The sequence below is a fragment of the Baudoinia panamericana genome (assembly GCF_000338955.1).
Source record: "Baudoinia panamericana UAMH 10762 unplaced genomic scaffold BAUCOscaffold_8, whole genome shotgun sequence".
Lineage (NCBI taxonomy): Eukaryota > Fungi > Ascomycota > Dothideomycetes > Mycosphaerellales > Teratosphaeriaceae > Baudoinia > Baudoinia panamericana.
Window position 1 is genome coordinate 1,082,933 of NW_006911264.1, and position 13,737 is coordinate 1,096,669.

The following is a 13,737-nucleotide window of genomic DNA, read 5'->3' on the forward strand; positions in this document are numbered from 1 at the left end:
GTGTAACAGACCTGCTCATCAACGGAGCACCACAACCAAGCACCATCAGATTCACAGTTTGCCTTGCAACTTTGTCAACATTCAGCATGTATCGTGCTTACTTTTCTCGTTTGCACTCACGCTTGCTGCATCTCACGGCAATGATGAGATCTGCGGTGATCTCTCACCTTCCCCTATCGGTTCACGATGACAGCGTCACTCTTGCTAGCTATAACAAGTCCCGCCACAACCGCACCCTGCATGCGCTCCGTCAGCACAGCTATCCCCGCATGACAGAGATACAGCAGGGCAACTTGCACAAGGCTTACCTCAATGCGCAGTTCGGAGAAGATGAGGCTCTTGAAGCATGTTTCGCATGGCGGGATATACTGCTAGTCGCAAACTACCACTGACTAGGCCTCGGCTCACCTTCGTCAGACGCTTCCTCCTCGATCAAGTCCTAGGAGCACCAGGTGCGAGACGTTCCGAGCGTGTCAAGATCGAAGCTCTCCGTCCTGTGGTGGCGCGATCCGTGAAAACGTACTCTGCTGAGCTATTCCCGGGCAAAGCCGCATTACGCCAACATCTAGCAGATCCGAAGGTCCAGAATTTGCGCAGAGGGAATCGAGCGTCTGTATCACAGTTCGACCGGAGACCGAGCGCGACGACGAGGAAGAAGTACCGACAGGCTCATGGTGGAAAAGAGCAGAGTGAAGATGAGCAGTTAGCGGGCGGGAAGATTGGGCAGAGAGCAACAAAGTATTATAGGGCGGTGCTGGCGACGGGTATCAGTGATGTTGGCACAGTGAGTACCCGGGAGTGTTGGCGGGAGTGCAAGCAGCGGTGGACGGAGATATGTATTGAGAAGAATCAGGAGGCGGAAGGGGACTTTGGAGCGCTCATGGATGAAATCGGAAAGCTTAAATGCGGAGGCGGCAAGGATAGGGGGGATGAGGATGTGGATGCAAATAATCTTGTCGACGACGACGACGATGATGATGACGAGGGTCAGATGCGAAGTGATGAAAGCGAGAATGATGCTGGGAATAAGGCATTACAAGGTAAGGCTTGACTGGCGAACCGTCGCATCGGACCAATACAGAAGACACGCACAGTGCTCCTTCGTTGTTTGAGAGTACGTATGGTGACAGCTACTTCGGGGTTTCACTTTCACATCACCACTGAACTGAATCTGCGACATTCCTAGCACCGACTGCTTTACGCTTACGGGAGCGCCATCCGTCAGCCTGCCGCCTTGTGTATAAAACCTGTCTACAGCTTATTGCGAACCAGGGTTCAGTAACGATCAAGCCCTCGAAATATGCTTTGTGACCTAGTCCCCGCGCCGCTCTCACCACATACGTGCTGATCGCAGACTTAGCCAGCATGCATCCGCCGCTGTCTGACGAATCTTCTCCTGGGCTTCCCCACGCCTCAAACGTCAGGACTGGGCTGAAGCACATCACCAGGACCCCGCAGTCGCTCTCTTCGTAGACAGCTACGCTCGTGAGTAATGGCTAGCCAGGACGAAGCTGCGCGACCACGTTTCGAACCCTAGAATGGCCGGTCACGCAAAGAAGGACTGTCACTCGGGGCAGTCAGGGACCAGAAGCTCAGTGTTCCGACCATGCGAATGTATCGACATGCTCATCAAGGCCAGAATCCACCTCACCAGTATCAGGCTGCACGTGGCAAGATTGGACACTTGGTCGCCAAGTACTTCCGAGTGACGTTGAGGATGGAGCTAAGTTGTGCGATCTGTAGCGCCTCTGACTGTTCTGAACCCTGGCTGACTTTCACACCTATCAATGCTATGTAGCTGAGGATCGCGAGACCGCAACTACGGAAGAATGCAGATTGACATGGGAGGCGAGATGGCGGGAGATGTACTAGCTGCAGACGACGTGGTGGAGGCAGATGGTGGGGACGAACTCTTATAGCCAAGCCAGGACAGTCGAAAGTGCGAGCATGGTCATGGTGTTTCCAATATGATGAGAGCGGGAGAAGCTTCGCAGGGGGACTTCTGAGTTGGAAGTGAGCATTTACCACTAGTGATAGTACAAAGGCATCTTGGCCCGTTGCACACCAACTGCGCGAAGCCTACCTTTGCCCCGAGTCGCATGACAATGTTGTGTTAGAGTGCTGGACAGCCAGATATCGACGTGATTAGAAGTGTCAGAAAGTCAAGGAGACTGTTTCAGCCCTTTTTAATCAGCCGTTTCCTCTGCAGCCTACACGTACGAAGCATGTTCAGTAAACGATTAACGTCGACTTGCTATGATCATGCAATCACACTGTGCTGCCAAGCTCGCCTCCGTGGTCGCTAACGACTGAAAGTCTATGGCAAAGGTTGGGATCACTAATCATGCGTGAACCGACAAAAGCGTACAATGCTGAAGTACCTTCACCTCGCCGTGCAGTTCGGACTCAATCCATCTGACAATATGGCGAGCCAAAGAAAGCAAATCTTCATCATCGGCGGCACGGGTGCACAAGGAGTCCCCGTCGTAGAAGGTACGCTCAAGCACACCAACGTCGACCGACCAACCAACACTCTCGTGCTAACCCAAGTCCAGCCTTGACTCGGGACCAAGCATACTCCGTCCGCATCCTCACCCGCAACCTCGAAAGCCCTCGCGCGCAAAAGCTCGCCCAACTCCCCCACGTCGAGCTCGTCAAAGGCAGTCTCGACAAAGACGAGGACCTGCGCAAAGGCTTCCATGGCTGCTGGGGCGCCTTTGTGAACCTCGACGGCTTCGTCATCGGGCAGAAGAATGAGCTCTTCTGGGGCATCCGCAGTTATCAGCTGGCGCAGGAAGCTGGTGTGAAGGTCCGCTTTTTCTCACCTTCCTGCTGAGACAGCCGTCCGAAACTGACGGATGGCGTTCTAGTTCTTCGTCTGGGGTAACCTCGACTACGTCTCCCGCGACGGCAACTACGACCCTCAATTCCGCACCGGGCATTACGACATCAAGGGTATCGTAGGCGACTGGATTCTGTCGCAAACCAAATGGCACGCCGAACGGGCCCAGACTTTTCCCTCGCGCGAACGCACTTCAATGGGCGCCGCGCTGTTCACCACGGGTCCGTATCTCGACATGGTCTTGGCCTCGCACACCATCATGACTCCCACTATCGCTTCCGACGGCGTAGTGGAATGGCGCGTCCCACTCCACGACGGCGCCGTGGCGCACATTGCGCTCGAGGATTGTGGCAAGTACGTGCGCTGGCAGTTCGACAACGCGTATACCTCGGACGGCAAGCCCGGACGAGCCTCGGGATTGGATCTGGCGGTCGCCACGGAACACGTCCGGTACACCGACCTCGCCGCAGCTTTCAGCAAGGTCACTGGCAAATCCGCTCGCTGTATCGACATGGACGAGGATGAGTATTGGGACCTGTACCCCGAACTCCGCGGGTACAAGTTCGGGAAGGACTATGCCGGTATGCGAGACGATGACGGGAGTTTGCTGACGTGGCAGACGAACTTCGCCGGGTTCTGGCATATGTGGCAGCACTCCGGTGGTGAAGATCCGTTGATCAAGCGGGACTATAAGCTGCTGGACGAGATCCTGCCAGATCGGGTGAAGAGTGTCGAGGAGTGGTTCACCAAGCACAAAGACCTGTGTATGGCGGTCGCGGAAGGCAAGCTCGAGCCGGTGTTGAAGTTGCATGAGGATCGGCAGCTGGTGCGGGATAAGCAGGTCAAGGCGAATGGGCCGAGCTCGGAGTATCCTTTGCATGAGTAGATTGCTCCTCAAGCGCGCAGTCATGGCAATTCTGAGTTAGCTTGTGAAAGTGAGCGGCTCAGCGCAGTCTTTGAGCCCTTCTTTCATCGCAAACCATTCATCCTCTCCTCCAATTCCTTAACCCACCCCTCCACCACCTTCCCATTCCGCCCGTTACTCTCGCTCGCCTCTCCCACCGCACGCTCCACCCTCTCCAACCCCTCCCGCCACGCCTTGATCTCCTTCTCCGTCTCCGTCTGTCGCTGCTCGAGCTCTTCCAACTCGCTGGCCGCGCTGGCAGCAGTCGTGTGTAGTGTCCGCAGACTGCGCAACCGTGCGAGCATGGACGGCACCACAGGGAGCGAGGCCTGAAGTGCTGGGAGAAGTTCGTAGAGTTTTTGTAGCTTGGCCACGTCTTCTGAACTCAGCGCTGCTACGGTCTCCCCCTCCGTGACTTCGCCGTTGGTAGTGGCTCGCGCTTGTTCCGCCTCAATTTTGAGATTTCGAATCCGACTCCCCGCCGCTTCAAGTTGAGATAATGATGTCGCAGTCGTGAGAGCGCTCAACTGCTGATCCAGCATCGCCAACGACGGCAGCACAGGTGCAGCTACAGTGTCTGAAACAGTAGAGTCCAGACTCGCGAGACCTAATGCTTGCTCCAACGTTGCCAACCGCGCGTCAAAGTCCGAAACGCGACGCAGCATCTGCTCGTCGTGATCGCCCTCTTCCTGCGCTCTGCTTGGCAACACCGTCGCACGGCCATCAGCCCCATCCCCTCTCCACCCCCCGCGTCGCCCAATCTCTGGGACCTCAATCGCAGCCAACATCCTACTCAACCCCTCCACACCCTCACCCTTCCCCTCACCGCCCTCATGACCCTCGCCCCTCCCCTCTCCACCTTGCCCCTCCGTCCCTCCCACCTCCTCATTCTCCCTCTCAGCCTCAGCAAGCGCCCGACACTCCTCCACCTCCCTCCGCAACCTCGCAATCCTCTTCTCCAGCCCCTCTTCCTCCTCCTCGTCCCCGTCTCTCCGCTTGCGGACTCTGTACCCCCTCGCCCTTCCCATCCCCGTCCCCGTCCCCGTCCCCGTCCCTTTCCTGCCGATCCGATCCCCAAACTCCACACCCCTCCCCACCCTCACCAACCCCTCCGTCTCCCTAAACCGCGCCCGCGCTTCCAAAGGGTGGAGCCGGCGATGACTGATCCCATGTCCTCCCTCGTCGTCCGTCCCACTTTCGTCGTCTTCGGTGGTCGCATCGGTCTCTACACCCGAACCTGCCGTTGTGGGGAGACTGGAGACCGTGTCCTCGGCAGCCGGATCGGCGGCGGCGGCGGCGGTCTCGTACACATCTGGAGCGGTGTCGTAGCCGGGGAGGGAGGAGAGGGGGTGCATGTTTTGCTCGATCTCGGTGTGTTTCAACAAGTCATGAGTGTTATGCTATTAAGAAGCTTGAGTCCGTTGATGATGGGAGAGTGGTGAAGATCACACAGTCCGGAGAGGGAAGTCACGCTTCCGATCAATGTGGGGTGGGCAGACGGTAAACGGTTCCCACTCGAACCGAACGCGACATCACGTGCACGCACCGTATCTGGACTATCCCACATTCCCACAACGGGAAAGATGGATTACGAACGGAAAGTGGGAGTGGGTGGGTGATGCACATGCACATGTACAGAGCAGTACAGTACAGCAAACGATAAGCGTGGAGCATAAGCATGAGCATAAGCATGAGCATAAGCATGAACATAAGCATGAACATGAACAAGAGCATACAATCTAACGTAACAGCCAGCCAGCCGGGTATATATCCGTGCCCTCCTCCCCCTCCCTTCCAGAAAACGCCGAGAGAGGTTAACATCACAATGAAAGGCCCCTCATCCTTTTCTTCCCTTCCCTTCCCTTCCATTTCCCTTTCCTTCCCTTCCTACAGCCCCCGGCACAGAAACACCGCCGACTACAATACCAGCACCCACCTTCCCTTCCCTGTCTCTCCCTCCACAAGAGGTCTACGTCTTAACCCTCTTTCCATCCCCCCCACCACCCCCCTCACCCTCCTCCAACCCCCTCTTCCTCTCCCTCTCCCTCTCCTCCTCCTGCCTCCACCCGGGCCCATTCCCCACGACCGGCGTCTGGAAGTTCAACGGACTCGGCAACCCCACCCCCCCATCCATCCCCCCCGCACTACCCCCACCCCTGCCGAACCCCCACTCCGGAAAGAAATTGCTCGGACTGGGCAACAAATCCTGATTCATAAATCGTGACGGCAGAGCAGAGATGGGCGTCTCGATGTAATCCCGCCCCACCACACCGCCACCGGGACCGGTAGACGTGGATTGATTGACTGCGCCGGCGGCGGCGTCGCGGTTGAGCGCGTGCGGATTCGTGCTCATGGGCGGCGCGGGGCGGGCGAAGGGGTTGGGTGGCCCTTGTGCGCCGGCCGAGAGGAGGGCATTCGTGCTCGGGGAGGGAGGAGGGAGGACGCGTTGTTGTGCTTGTTGTTGCGTGTGGGGCGCGGCGGTGGTGGCGGCCGTTTCGTTGTCGGCGGAGGGGGAGCCACCGCCTTCGTCGCCGGATTGCTGTTCACTCGGGATTTGGACCTTGAGGCGCGGACGTTTGGCGTCGGAGGACATGGTTGCGGTGCGTTGGGGCGGGCCGATGATCGGGGTGCTTGTTGTTCTTTGGGGTGGTTGGGGGGATTTGAGAGGGGTTTTGTTGGCGGAAGGTGGTGGTTTCGGGGAGAGGCCGTTGTGATGGCCGGCGTTCTGTCTCTCGCGGTGCATGGCGGCGATGTCGATGGATTGGGAGCGGGGGCCGCTTCCACCTTCCAGTTTGATTGCGGGGTCGATTTGGGAGTCGATGCTGGCGCCCCAGTGTTGGGCTAGCATGGATCTGCTGTCGTCAATGGGCGTGAAGATGGATTGGGATTTGGCTGCTGCGGGGAGGGGTCTAGGCTGCGGCATGGCAGGGCTTGCGAAATGTTGTTGGGGTGGTTGCGGGGATGGAGAAGGCCGCGGTGGTCCTTGGTGTGGTTGTGGCGAAGGCATTGGACGGTGTTGCGGCGGTTGCAGATGTTGATCCGACGGTGGCCGCTGCATGTTCGCTTGAGGGGCTGGCTGTGGCGGGAAGGCGGGCGGTCCGGATGATCGCCTCTGGTCGGCCATGTAAGCTTGCTGGATCTGGGCATGGGTGACCGGGGGGTATGGTGGTGGGTAGGTCGCTTGGTGGCTTTGCTGGACGGGTCGAACCTGCATCTCCGGCCGCGGTTGCATCTGCGCGGCAGCCTGCGGGTTGTAGAAGGGTGGATTGGGTGTGTAAGCGTAGCTCGGCTGAGGTGGCGGACCCTGCGTCTGCATATGTGGTGGAGCAAGGTTCGAGCTGGGTCGTCGGACGTTTGGAGGATGCTGGGCCGTCCTCGACGACGGCCGGGATGTGCCTGGCGGTAGTGGTGAAGGTACTCTAACAAACTGCGGCATGGCCCCGTTATGCATGGGCGGCGATCCGGACGGCGTGCCATGTCTCACATGCTGGAAGCCGGGATGTTGCTGCATCTGCATGGGTGGGTGTCCCATCGATGGCTGGTCCGGCGCCGGCGTGTTCCTGCCCTCATCCCCCTCATCGCCACCTTCATCATCGTCGTCATCATCCCCTCCGCCTCCTTTATCTGCAAAGTCCGCCGGACCTTTGTGCTCATGCGCGCCGCCATAGTATTGAAAGCGGCCAATGATCTCATTGATGTCTGAAGATGAGTACTCGTATAACTTCTTGTTGTGGCCGAAGATGATGACGGCGACATCGACGGAACACAGTACCGACAGCTCATGCGCCTTCTTGAAGAGCCCGCCTTTGCGCTTGAGGAACGTCACCGATCTGTATGACGAGTCAGTCAAAGGAGGCAGGAACGATGGGTGGGTGGTAGCTACCGATTGCGGTCATCCCGGATGGGTTTGATCTACGAGGAGTGATAAGTGTAAGCGCGTGACAGTGTGAGTGAGTGAGGGGGTCGGAGCAAGTCTACCTCAATCTTCCTCCGTCCCATCTTATGAAGTCGAGCGGGTTGAAGCTCAGACGCGCATCTATCACCCGCCAGACCGTTTCGTCTGTCTCGAATCCAAGGCCGCAGGAAACTTCAATGCGCTCCGGCCGAGCGAGCGTTAGCAGCCAGCGCTCTGTAACACGACCCAAGCGCCCGCGCGTCCAAATCTCCAGCACAACACCACCACCACCAGCTACACTCTCACACTATCGCAGCGTTGTTATGCCACAACGCGCGACAATAGTGTTCACCCTACCCACTAACTACCCCGCGATATGGGATATTGGGTCGCCAACGGTAGGCTGACGTCGGGGGAGGGGGCGTGTAGCGTGGATTTGCGTGGTTGCTGTAAAAAGCGTCACGATAAAAATAGAGAGAAGCATGAGACGGACGGACGAACGAACGAACGAACGGAACGAACGGCGGCGGCGGCGGCGGGCGGCGGGCAGAGCGAGCGAGAGACCGAGAGGGAAGCGCGGCACAAGTCACTGTGGGTCTCGTCTCAGCCTTACCCCTTCCTTCCTTCTACCACGCTAGCCTCCAGCCGAGGTGTGACGGCATTACGTTGTAGCAGTCAACATCAACAGCCCTTCCAAGGTCCTGCACTTCTCTACCTACTGTAGTAATTCAATCGCACCAATAAATGCTGGCGCAGATATAAGTTCGTGTTGAAGGCCGTGCATGTAGAGAGCCATTGCGATTGAACATCAACACCCTTCCACTCAAAGTCGCCTCACGTATAGAGACAGTTGGTCTTCCCGCCGACGCTCAGTCTCGTGTTGCGGCCAGAGCGTCACAACGCTGTCTCTCGGGCAGACGCTGTATGTCAGTCCGTCCGTCTGGAGTACCGTGAGCTGGCACACTCTCTCGGCTCAGTATGACTTCCTTCATGTCGCCTGGGCACGGTCCACACTGCGCAGGAAGTTGTACAGATAGCCGTCTATATAACCTCCCCGATCCGGCCGAAGACGTTCGAGGATATCTTTTACACTTCCTTGTGACCACTTTCGGTCGAGCACTGCGCATCTACACAGCGATGGCTGTAGGTAGGACGTGCTCTAGGATTGCACCTGTCCGCTGGGTAGTGTGATGTGCTACACTTGTCTACTCTACAGCGTTACTCAGAAAGCGCAGGACATATTTCGTACTCGCCAAACGGATGGCGCGTTGGCTGTATCTTATCTCGGAAGACAGACGAGCTTGTACAAAGAGGTGGTGCGTTGTGTATTTCGCAAGTAGGAATGTCTGAGTATTTGCGGATCTGAGGCGATTTCCTATCTCGCACGCAGCCGACTCCGTGGATGCCTTGCTGCCTTACTGCCTTGCGAAATGTGTGCATTGGGTGGTCAAGCTCTGATTGCTCAGACCGGGACTCTATCATTCCTCTATCTAGACGTTTCAATGCAAGCGCAAAGCCTCGAAGCTATATAACCAACCTTGTGCTGTAACTTGCTCGGGATAATCTCGTACAAGTCTTCCCAACTACACACTGCACCACACAATTCGAGCCGCTTTAGGAAGGCACCGCTCGCGTGGGCAAGATACTGCGCCGGGCGCTCTTCCGGCGCGAGTGGCTTCAGCAACTTCAACCCCAGGTCCATATCTGTAGCACTGCTTGGAGGACGTCTGACTCGTACTCCATCATGGCCGTCAACGCAGCCTCCCACAACATCGCCGGCATCAAGACCGGGCCCGTCTCCGGCCAACCCCCTCCCCCCTCAGACGACACTAAAGCCGCCATCCTGGAAGCCGCGAATGGCGATCCCAAGGGTGAGAACGCGCCCGGCCAAGACGGCGGCGATCGCGATGGGGGCGCGAAGGAGAAAAGCGAGCGTGAGCTGGCCAAAGAACGCCAAAAGGCGGAGAAACTAGCTAAGCTTGCCGCGAAGCAGGAGAAGCAGAAAGCGATGGCCGCCGCCTCGCAGCCCAAGCAGCAGAAGGAGAAGAAGGCGCAGGAGAAGCTGCCGCCGTATAAGGAGGACACGCCGAAGGGGGAGAAGAAGATTCTGAAGCCGCTGGATGATGAGTATCATAAGGCGTATATACCGTCGGTGGTGGAGAGTGCGTGGTACGATTGGTGGGAGAGGGAAGGGTTGTATCTGCCGGACTTTGCGGAGGATGGGAATGTGAAGAAGGCGGGTCACTTTGTCATTTCTATACCTCCGCCTAATGTTACCGGTGCGTTACATATTGGCCATGCGTTGGCGACTTCGTTACAAGATGCCATGATACGATGGAACCGCATGAAGGGTCTCACGGTGCTGTACGTGCCTGGCTGTGACCATGCCGGTATCTCCACGCAGAGCGTTGTCGAGAATATGCTGTATAACCGGCGCAACGGCTTGACGAGGCATGACCTCGGACGGGAGAAGTTTGTTGAGACGGTGTGGGAGTGGAAGGAAGAGTACCATCAGAAGATTAACAAAGTGCTGCGGAGGTTGGGTGGCTCGATGGACTGGACGAGGGAAGGCTTCACGATGAGCCCGACGCTTTCGGCAGCCGTGCGGCAGACGTTCGTGCAGCTGCATGACGAAGGTCTCATCTATCGCGCGAACCGACTCGTCAACTGGTGCACCAAACTCACCACCGCCTTGTCAAACCTGGAAGTCGACCAAAAGGAACTCGAAGGCTCAACCAAACTCGACGTACCGGGCTACGACAAGAAGATCGAATTCGGCAGCATCTGGAACTTCAAATACCCCATCGACGGCACCAACGAGACCATCGAAGTCGCCACCACCCGGCCCGAAACCATGCTCGGCGACTCCGGCGTCGCCGTCCACCCGTTCGACGAGCGCTACAAGCACCTCATCGGCCGCAAAGTCCGTCATCCCTTCGTCGACCGCCTCCTGCCCATCTTCGGCGACGAGACGGTCGAGAAGGATTTCGGTACGGGCGCCGTCAAGATCACCCCCGCGCACGACTTCAACGATTTCAAGCGCGGGAAGGAGCATGATCTCGAGTTCATCAATATCCTCAATGACGACGGAACCTTGAACTCCAACGCCGGACCCATGTTCGAGGGGCAAAAGCGGTTTGACGTGAGGTATACCGTTATTGCTGAGCTGGAGAAATTGGGGTTGTATGTGGGCAAAGCCGATAATAAGATGTCGATCCCGCTTTGCTCGAAGTCGAAGGATGTCATTGAGCCCATGCTGAAGCCGCAGTGGTGGATGCATATGAAACCCTTGGCCGAGCCGGCGATTGAGGTTGTGAAGTCCGGGCAGATCAAAGTCCGCCCGCAGACGGCCGAGGCGACGTATTATCGCTGGATGGAGACGATCGACGATTGGTGTTTGTCCCGGCAGTTATGGTGGGGACATCAGGTGCCGGCGTGGTATGTTAAGGTTAAAGATGGACCGGCGTATGATTCCGAACCGGAGTATTGGGTCTGTGCGCAGACGGAGGAGGAGGCACGGGAGCGAGCGAGGAAGAAGTTTCCCGGCAAGGAGTTTGAGCTGGAGCGCGATCCGGATTGTTTGGATACCTGGTTCTCTTCTGGACTCTGGCCGTTTTCCACGCTGGGATGGCCGGAGAAGACGCATGATCTGGAGAAGTTGTATCCGACGTCCGTGCTGGAGACGGGGTGGGATATCCTGTTCTTCTGGGTGGCGCGCATGATCATGTTTGGGTTGAAGATGACGGGGAAGGTGCCCTTTACAGAGGTGTACTGTCATTCGTTGATCCGCGACTCGGAAGGTCGAAAGATGTCGAAGTCGCTGGGGAATGTTATTGATCCGGTTGATGTGATGGATGGAGTTACGTTGGAGCAGTTGAATGAGAAGTTGAAGGTGGGCAATCTTGCGCCGAAGGAGATTGAGCGTGCTATGAAGTGGCAGAAGTCGGCGTTTCCGGATGGTATTGATGAGTGCGGCGCTGATGCTCTGCGTTTCTCACTTATTAACTACACCACCGGCGGCGGCGATATCAATTTCGACGTCAAGGTTATGCGCAGCTACCGCAACTTCTGCAACAAAATCTACCAAGCGACCAAGTACGTGTTGGGGAGCTTACCGCCGGACTACTCGCCCCCAGCTCACGCCGGTAAGACGGGCAAGGAGTCCCTACCTGAGCGGTGGATCCTGCACAAGCTTACTCACGCGGCGAAGGAGGTGAACGCGGCGCTTGCGACCAGAGAGTTCTCGAAAGCCACCCAGGCACTGTACGGCTATTGGTTGTACGAGCTGTGCGATGTCTTCATCGAAAACAGTAAATCCATCATCCGAGACGGCACGCCCGAGGCGTCAAAAAGCGCAGTCGACACGCTCTACACCGCCCTCGACGGCGGCCTGCGGATGATGCACCCCTTCATGCCCTTCTTGACCGAAGAACTGTGGCAACGTCTGCCGCGCCGACAAGGCGACAAGACGAAGAGTATCGTCATCGCCGCTTACCCGGAGTACGACGCTAGTCTCGACGACGAAGAGAGCGAACGCGCTTACGATGTCGTATTGGGATGCTCAAAGGGTATCCGCTCGTTGCTGCAGGAATACGGCATCAAAGAGAACGGGCAAGCGTACATTCAAGCCCTCAACTCCACCGCCCACTCCATCGCTTCCGCCGAAGTGGCGTCGATCAAAACCCTCTCCGGCAAATACCTGACCACCGTCACCGTCCTCAACCAATCCGACCCCATCCCCGCGGGAAGCGCGGTATATCCCCTTGGCTCTGACGCGGCGGTTTTTATCCAATTGCAAGGCAAGATTGACCCGGATGCTGAGATCAAGAAGTTGAAGGGGAAGATGGAGGAGGCGGCGAGGGTGGTTAAGGAGCAAGAGCGGATCTTGGCCGGGTTGGAATTAGGTGCTAGTGGGGTGGCGGAGGAGGTGAGGAGGCGGGAGGAGGAGGGGTTGAGGGGGAAGGTGGCGGAGCAGAGGGCTTTTGAGGAGAGTGTTGCGCGGTTTGAGGAGATGAAGTTGGGTTGAGTAGGTGTAGTTGCTGCTCCGCGCTTGGTGGGCGAAGGGCGCATGAAGAGGTGAGGCTGGCTTAAGCGTTGGTGGCGAGGGATGTGGAGATGCTTTACCGCCGTTGCTGTCGGGAATGTTGCAGTCTTCGATGCGAGTGGCTATGGCTGTTCCGGATGTTGTTGCGCAACGATATGCAACCGCGACCGGAATAGGCAAATGACACTCCCTCGGCACCGCCGACGGCGTGGTGTCAATGTTGCAGTATCGGGCAGCTAAGCTTTCCAAAAGCGTGTCGATTACGGAGCGGCATCCCCTTCAAGCCATTCGCGGATCCTGCACGACCTCCATTCAGCTGCTTGCGTCAGTCCGTCAGATCCTACGATAACAACATTGAGCCACTTGCGTTCATGCGATGCTGCCCGAGTACGCCCGCATTTGGTGGCCACGACAGCATCGCAGTGCCTTGCCCCTGGACGGTCCCGCGGTCACGAGAACGCAACATGCAGATGGAAGGAATAAGCTCTCAGCTACAAGGCGCCGATTGTACACTCATAGCACGTGGCGATTGGAGGGTCTTACAGCATGACGTATACCATGTCACATTGCTGCGAGTTACAGGACGTCGTTTGCTCTGGCAGCGAATGCATGTCTATAGCTTGCATGGTATATGTAGGGTCGCAGGTTCCGGACTCCATGCATACCAGACTCGCTTTCGATTGCCATCGGTTCCCTGTTCCATTTGTGTACGTTATCACACCTCCTGTACTCCTCTCCAGGTGTTTCGAGACGGGGTTCAGTCGGACCGACAGGCAGTTCGAGATAACAGGCATCCCTTCGTTGCTGGCACCGAGTGCTACCAAATGGCCACAGCAGTCGGGTGTATACCGTCCAAGCGAGACAAAGCGTCACGTGGTGTGCTCGAGAGTATGACGGATAGCGCCACCTATGCTTCACCGCTTGCCATGGTAGTTTCCGCGGTCGACCGCAGCGGGAAGTGAGGTCGGAATATACGATGTGGAGCGGTCAGACGCCTGAGATAGATGACCAGTTCCAAATGCCGTGTGATGCCGGCACTTTAGAGGGGGTAG

General features: G+C 57.3%; 7 protein-coding genes across 7 annotated transcripts; 5 read left to right on the forward strand and 2 right to left on the reverse strand.

Annotated features, from left to right (window-relative positions):
• Positions 1-16: 16 nt before the first annotated feature.
• BAUCODRAFT_541029 (uncharacterized protein) lies at positions 17-1,176 on the forward strand. The gene has a single exon (XM_007679707.1). It carries the CDS (start codon positions 347-349, stop codon positions 1,049-1,051), a length of 705 nt encoding a protein of 234 aa, XP_007677897.1. The 5' UTR covers positions 17-346; the 3' UTR covers positions 1,052-1,176.
• A 329-nt stretch (positions 1,177-1,505) lies between these two features.
• On the forward strand, positions 1,506-1,833 carry BAUCODRAFT_35412 (uncharacterized protein). The gene is made up of 2 exons (XM_007679282.1): positions 1,506-1,730; positions 1,799-1,833. The coding sequence occupies exon 1, from the start codon at positions 1,539-1,541 to the stop codon at positions 1,707-1,709; it is 171 nt and encodes a 56-aa protein (XP_007677472.1). The 5' UTR covers positions 1,506-1,538; the 3' UTR covers positions 1,710-1,730; positions 1,799-1,833.
• A 590-nt stretch (positions 1,834-2,423) lies between these two features.
• Positions 2,424-3,728, forward strand: BAUCODRAFT_72539 (uncharacterized protein; the record flags this gene model as incomplete). Its single annotated transcript, XM_007679384.1, has 3 exons — positions 2,424-2,493; positions 2,556-2,809; positions 2,871-3,728. 3 exons carry the CDS (start codon positions 2,424-2,426, stop codon positions 3,726-3,728), a joined length of 1,182 nt encoding a protein of 393 aa, XP_007677574.1.
• A 41-nt stretch (positions 3,729-3,769) lies between these two features.
• BAUCODRAFT_541495 (uncharacterized protein) lies at positions 3,770-5,401 on the reverse strand. Its single transcript, XM_007679708.1, has one exon. The coding sequence runs from the start codon at positions 5,099-5,101 to the stop codon at positions 3,812-3,814; it is 1,290 nt and encodes a 429-aa protein (XP_007677898.1). The 5' UTR covers positions 5,102-5,401; the 3' UTR covers positions 3,770-3,811.
• A 314-nt stretch (positions 5,402-5,715) lies between these two features.
• BAUCODRAFT_25460 (uncharacterized protein) lies at positions 5,716-8,437 on the reverse strand (the record flags this gene model as incomplete). Its single annotated transcript, XM_007679169.1, has 4 exons — positions 5,716-7,576; positions 7,725-7,948; positions 8,010-8,088; positions 8,361-8,437. 4 exons carry the CDS (start codon positions 8,435-8,437, stop codon positions 5,716-5,718), a joined length of 2,241 nt encoding a protein of 746 aa, XP_007677359.1.
• Positions 8,438-8,547: 110 nt separating this feature from the next.
• BAUCODRAFT_35415 (uncharacterized protein) lies at positions 8,548-8,965 on the forward strand. Its single transcript, XM_007679283.1, has one exon. The coding sequence runs from the start codon at positions 8,620-8,622 to the stop codon at positions 8,830-8,832; it is 213 nt and encodes a 70-aa protein (XP_007677473.1). The 5' UTR covers positions 8,548-8,619; the 3' UTR covers positions 8,833-8,965.
• A 140-nt stretch (positions 8,966-9,105) lies between these two features.
• On the forward strand, positions 9,106-12,862 carry BAUCODRAFT_541606 (uncharacterized protein). Its single transcript, XM_007679709.1, has 2 exons — positions 9,106-9,575; positions 9,635-12,862. The coding sequence occupies exons 1-2, from the start codon at positions 9,498-9,500 to the stop codon at positions 12,665-12,667; spliced, it is 3,111 nt and encodes a 1,036-aa protein (XP_007677899.1). The 5' UTR covers positions 9,106-9,497; the 3' UTR covers positions 12,668-12,862.
• Positions 12,863-13,737: the final 875 nt, after the last annotated feature.

What these genes read in the sequence shown, in the direction of transcription:
- BAUCODRAFT_541029 (XM_007679707.1), top strand. Translation starts at nt 347, where the DNA reads ATGTTTCGCATGGCGGGATATACTGCTAGTCGCAAACTACCACTGACT.
- BAUCODRAFT_541495 (XM_007679708.1), bottom strand. Translation starts at nt 5,101, where the DNA reads ATGCACCCCCTCTCCTCCCTCCCCGGCTACGACACCGCTCCAGATGTG.
- BAUCODRAFT_541606 (XM_007679709.1), top strand. Translation starts at nt 9,498, where the DNA reads ATGGCGATCCCAAGGGTGAGAACGCGCCCGGCCAAGACGGCGGCGATC. An exon ending in CGCGAAGGAGAAAAGCGAGC is followed by an intron (nt 9,576 to 9,634) that starts GTGAGCTGGCCA and finishes GCCGCGAAGCAG; the next exon opens with GAGAAGCAGAAAGCGATGGC.
- BAUCODRAFT_35412 (XM_007679282.1), top strand. Translation starts at nt 1,539, where the DNA reads ATGGCCGGTCACGCAAAGAAGGACTGTCACTCGGGGCAGTCAGGGACC.
- BAUCODRAFT_35415 (XM_007679283.1), top strand. Translation starts at nt 8,620, where the DNA reads ATGACTTCCTTCATGTCGCCTGGGCACGGTCCACACTGCGCAGGAAGT.